The sequence below is a fragment of the Populus nigra genome, chromosome 1 (assembly GCF_951802175.1).
Source record: "Populus nigra chromosome 1, ddPopNigr1.1, whole genome shotgun sequence".
Classification (NCBI taxonomy): domain Eukaryota; kingdom Viridiplantae; phylum Streptophyta; class Magnoliopsida; order Malpighiales; family Salicaceae; genus Populus; species Populus nigra.
This window is the reverse complement of record NC_084852.1, coordinates 13,880,630-13,884,682: the sequence shown is the minus strand read 5'-3', so window position 1 is coordinate 13,884,682 and position 4,053 is coordinate 13,880,630. Positions and strand designations below refer to the sequence as shown.

The 4,053-nt window shown below is 37.2% G+C and overlaps 1 protein-coding gene across 1 annotated transcript; it reads right to left on the bottom strand.

Moving 5' to 3' along the window:
- Positions 1-1,254: 1,254 nt before the first annotated feature.
- Positions 1,255-3,423, bottom strand: LOC133693355 (probable purine permease 10). Its single transcript, XM_062114560.1, has 2 exons — positions 3,176-3,423; positions 1,255-2,574 (listed from the first exon to the last, which is right to left on the bottom strand). Exons 1-2 carry the CDS (start codon positions 3,210-3,212, stop codon positions 1,454-1,456), a joined length of 1,158 nt encoding a protein of 385 aa, XP_061970544.1. The 5' UTR covers positions 3,213-3,423; the 3' UTR covers positions 1,255-1,453.
- Positions 3,424-4,053: the final 630 nt, after the last annotated feature.

The following is a 4,053-nucleotide window of genomic DNA, read 5'->3' as shown; positions in this document are numbered from 1 at the left end:
GTCATTAATTTTCTAATTCTGGCTATTTGACCCACCCTTCTACGGTGAAAGCAGAAGTAGATTATCATTGTTACCTGCAGAAGGTCTCCTTTTATCTATTTTGGGACTCTACGATGATTAAATTAGAATCGATTCAAGAAAAATCAATTATCCCTTTGACTAAGGGTTTTTCTATTAAGATAGAATTGCTATTGTTAAAGCAAAGAGAAAAATTTAAACTTAGCATGATCATCTTTGTATCCTCCTTTTATAACCCCTCATGTTCTTCTCTTTCTTGTAGGGGAATTGTTGACCTGTCCCATCGGGATAAAATATATATGATCTACAGTCCCATCTAGGGTCAACGCTTGGCTGCATCCAGGGATAATGAGTTTGGTGACTCACTAGTTTCATAGGCGTCTAGGCTCAACGCTTGGCTGTGTCCATAGACGATGAGTTTGATAATTTGCTAGATTCATAGGTATCTTAGCTCAATGCTTGGCTGAGCCCAAGAATTGTGGGTCTTAACCTTCTCATGATTAGCTTACTGGGGAGTAGCTTCAAACAAATAAACAAACAAAAAGCAAGATTAACCATGTTTTGAAACAAAATTTTCTAACACGTAATGAGCTCGCAGAGCTAAGATTAAAAACAGGTGGATTGATCATGCAATAGCTTGAATGTAAATGGAAAAAACATTGAGGTCATTCGGGATATTCATGAACAAGGAGAAGTTTAGATAAGATAAGGGCACGCACATTAAAGCGCTGTTCAGCTATAAATGTTGGAAGGGTTGTCAATCAAGCACAAAATAAAACTTACCTCTTTGAACTTTGAGAAGCAAAATCAAATTCAAGGATAACAAAGTTTCAGTTCATCTTATGAATTTATACACTCTATCATTCTCTCAAATATCCATGGGCCGAATTCCCATGTCAGAAAAGCATCTACTTTCACATAGTCCAAAAGCTATGTAGTTTATTGACTACATACTTTTACTTTAGCACATCATATGGCCAATCTATGTTCTAAATTCGAATGGTAAGCCTTATTGAGAGAACTGGAAGGTTCAAATTCTAACAGAATGGACTAACTGGTCAGCAGAGATGGCTAAGCATTAATGATAATTCATATACAGCACCACTTGCAGTTTTAAATTGCTATGAGAGATTGAGAGGTCATCCACATCCACATGCAAATGCAATCCTGATAAGTGATTAGTCTACTCAATTAACATGTTACGTTGTTTCCAGCAGATAGACCTAAACCAATTCATACTCAGCAATCCTTCCAATATGCTCGTATAATTTGATCATCGATGTTCTTTTACAGCACTCCTAGCTTAACTGTTTTACAGGTCTGCTACACGGAAGAAAACTACATTTTAGGACATGACACAGGCACCCGAATTGTATGTAACCATGGAAATCTGTCACCGATCAATTTCAAGGCTCCCATATATCGGAGACATCAGTTAGCTTTCCAGCATGGGAGCTTTAGAAACCTCATCGGCATTTCTTTTTTCATCCTTGCAATTGCCATCGTCTAGATAGTGGTGATAGGCATAGGAAATGAAACCCCAGATAGCCAACACCATTGAAATTGCCTTCACACCACCCATTTTGTCATTGAATACGAACACAGCTAGGACTGGAACAATAGGCAATCCCAAAACACTTATGGAATTGGAAAACAAGGAAGAAACATCAAAAATCAATCCAACGCAGCCAATCGCGAAAACCTGCCAAGACATGGCAGTCCCAACTAAGTTCATCACATAAGAAACCTTTCCCATTTTATACCCATCCATTTCTCTTGTTAGACCCTTCCAGTCTCCACTAGCAAAAAGTCCAACTACAATAACAGAAGTCGCTACTATTTGTTGATAGATTATCATGTCCAGGACTACCTTAAATGTCTGCCTCCTTATAACCTTGTTGAAGCAGAGCTGTGTCAAAGAGAGCACCAGTCCATACCCCGCGGAAGCAGCAACAGTGCATGTGAAACCAATAGCATATTTTCCTTTGGAGACTCCAGAAGTGCCGTCTGAAGACTCATTATTAAAGACGAGTAGGATAGAGGAGATGGTAAGGAGGACTAGAGAATTTATTATAAATGGTGTGAACTTCTGTGCATTGAGCAAAAAGGAGAAGACAGAATTGAAGGCCAACTGAGATGCACAGATGAGGGTGTAAGTAGACACAGGAAGGTACTGCAGTCCAATAGTGTATAGATAGCAGTCTGCTGCTACAAGCAGTCCAATCGATACGTAAATCAATGCAAGTGTTGTGACAGATGGTGATTTTATTTGGCTATCATTTGTGCTGGGTTTACTGGTAGTTGAGATGAGATAGAAGGGAATAAGAACCGGAAAGCCTGCAAGTTGCACTAGTGTTGCCATCCATTTGCTGTTTCCACCTTTAACAAAGTACAATCTTCCCAAAAGCATAGCCACTGACTGTCCAACTAGGAGAAAGACTGTATAGATTGATATGCGGATCCACCGCCTGTAGTTTCTTGTTTGTGGAGCCGTTGAGCACTGATCGGTGATACTTGTATATTGAGGTAAGTTTGTTTGATCTTTAGCTTCTTGGTCTGATAATAAGAACAGATATCGGACAAGTCAGCTACTGTACAAGAATACATGATTGTATTTGAAAATAATATATTTGAGCATGTCGATATCTCCCAAGTTGGGCGCTTAAAAAACTAAAACCTTGTTGCAAGGCCAAAAACATGATTCATAGGAACTTATTAAATAGATCTCCAAGACAAAGACCCTGAAAAGCCTCCTCCATGGAAAGAGAATTTACAACGACTACCTAGGAGACGAGCTTTCGCCAGCAGAATTTCACCTGGAGATTTGCAGGGAAAACCAGTATAGCTGCCTAGCTGTGTAACAAAAAATGTAAAAAGAATCCTACTCTCCTTTTGCTTTGCTGTATCTCTTCGAAGAAATTTGATGCGTATTTCTTTCATCATAAATAACCTATGATTCCATGGTGACTATGTACTCTTAATAGTACTACTGCTAAATGTAGGCTTATTGCAGACCTCATGACCTTTCCACCTAATTAATTCCAATGCATACACTTGTGAAAGAAGTTAAAACAGAGGAACATTGATGAAATTGCGATATATATATTCTCTTTGAAAAAAAGTGCTACCCATCAAGAATTAGAGAGAGCTGACTCACCCATGATGTGAAGTTGAACTTCCTGAGCTTCTCCCATGTCAAAGGCAGTGCAGAAGCCCCCGAAAGATAAAGCTTAGAAGAGAGGGCGAGCGGGAGAGAGAGAGAGAGAGAGAGATTTCAAATGAAATGAAATGAAGATGCAGCATGCAAATGTATTTATGCCATTTAAATTAATCTTTGGTTGCTTTTGTTTTGATCGTAACAGTATATGGTAAATAAATCTGTCATCCCATGTTTTTCTTGGAATTAGTGACTTACAGAGACGAAAGTAGATGCAAGGTGCTTCTGCCTGTTTTTTTTTTTTTTAGGCATCCTAGTCAAGGATTGGCATGGCAGGCCCCATGATCGTATAATAAATGCTTCTTTTATGGATTGATTGATAATCTCCGAATGGTGGACGCATGATCTGTAATCAGTCTGGATTCTTGACGGCCTTTCGTTTGCTTTCATTCATCTCAGAACAGAGTGGCTTTCCCCCCATAATATAGAAAAAAAGATTAGGTTCGTTTGTTTGCATGAAAGTGTTTTTATTTTGGAAAGTGAATTCCGGGAAAAATGAATTCTTGGAAAGTGAATTCTGGAAAAGTACTTTCTGATATTTGGTAGTGTTATGGAAAATGAACTGGAAAACACTTTCCAGTATTTGGTTATATTATGGAAAATGAACTGGAAAATAATTTATTAATAAATTAATTTTTTTTTCAAGTTTATCTAATATATATATAATATTTAATATAAATATTTAATCACTTACAATAAAAGAACGAAATCTAAAAAGTATAATGATGAATTTTTTTTATTATAATATATATTCATACATAGCTTATTTTATAAAATATAACTATATATGTCATATCATATTATATAGAAATAAGCTT

Excerpts from the sequence above, each read along its gene's own strand:
- LOC133693355 (XM_062114560.1), bottom strand. The coding sequence starts at position 3,212 with ATGGGAGAAGCTCAGGAAGTTCAACTTCACATCATGG. Across the intron at positions 2,575-3,175 it reads AGTTCAACTTCACATCATGG|ACCAAGAAGCTAAAGATCAA; the intron begins GTGAGTCAGCTC and ends TCTTATTATCAG.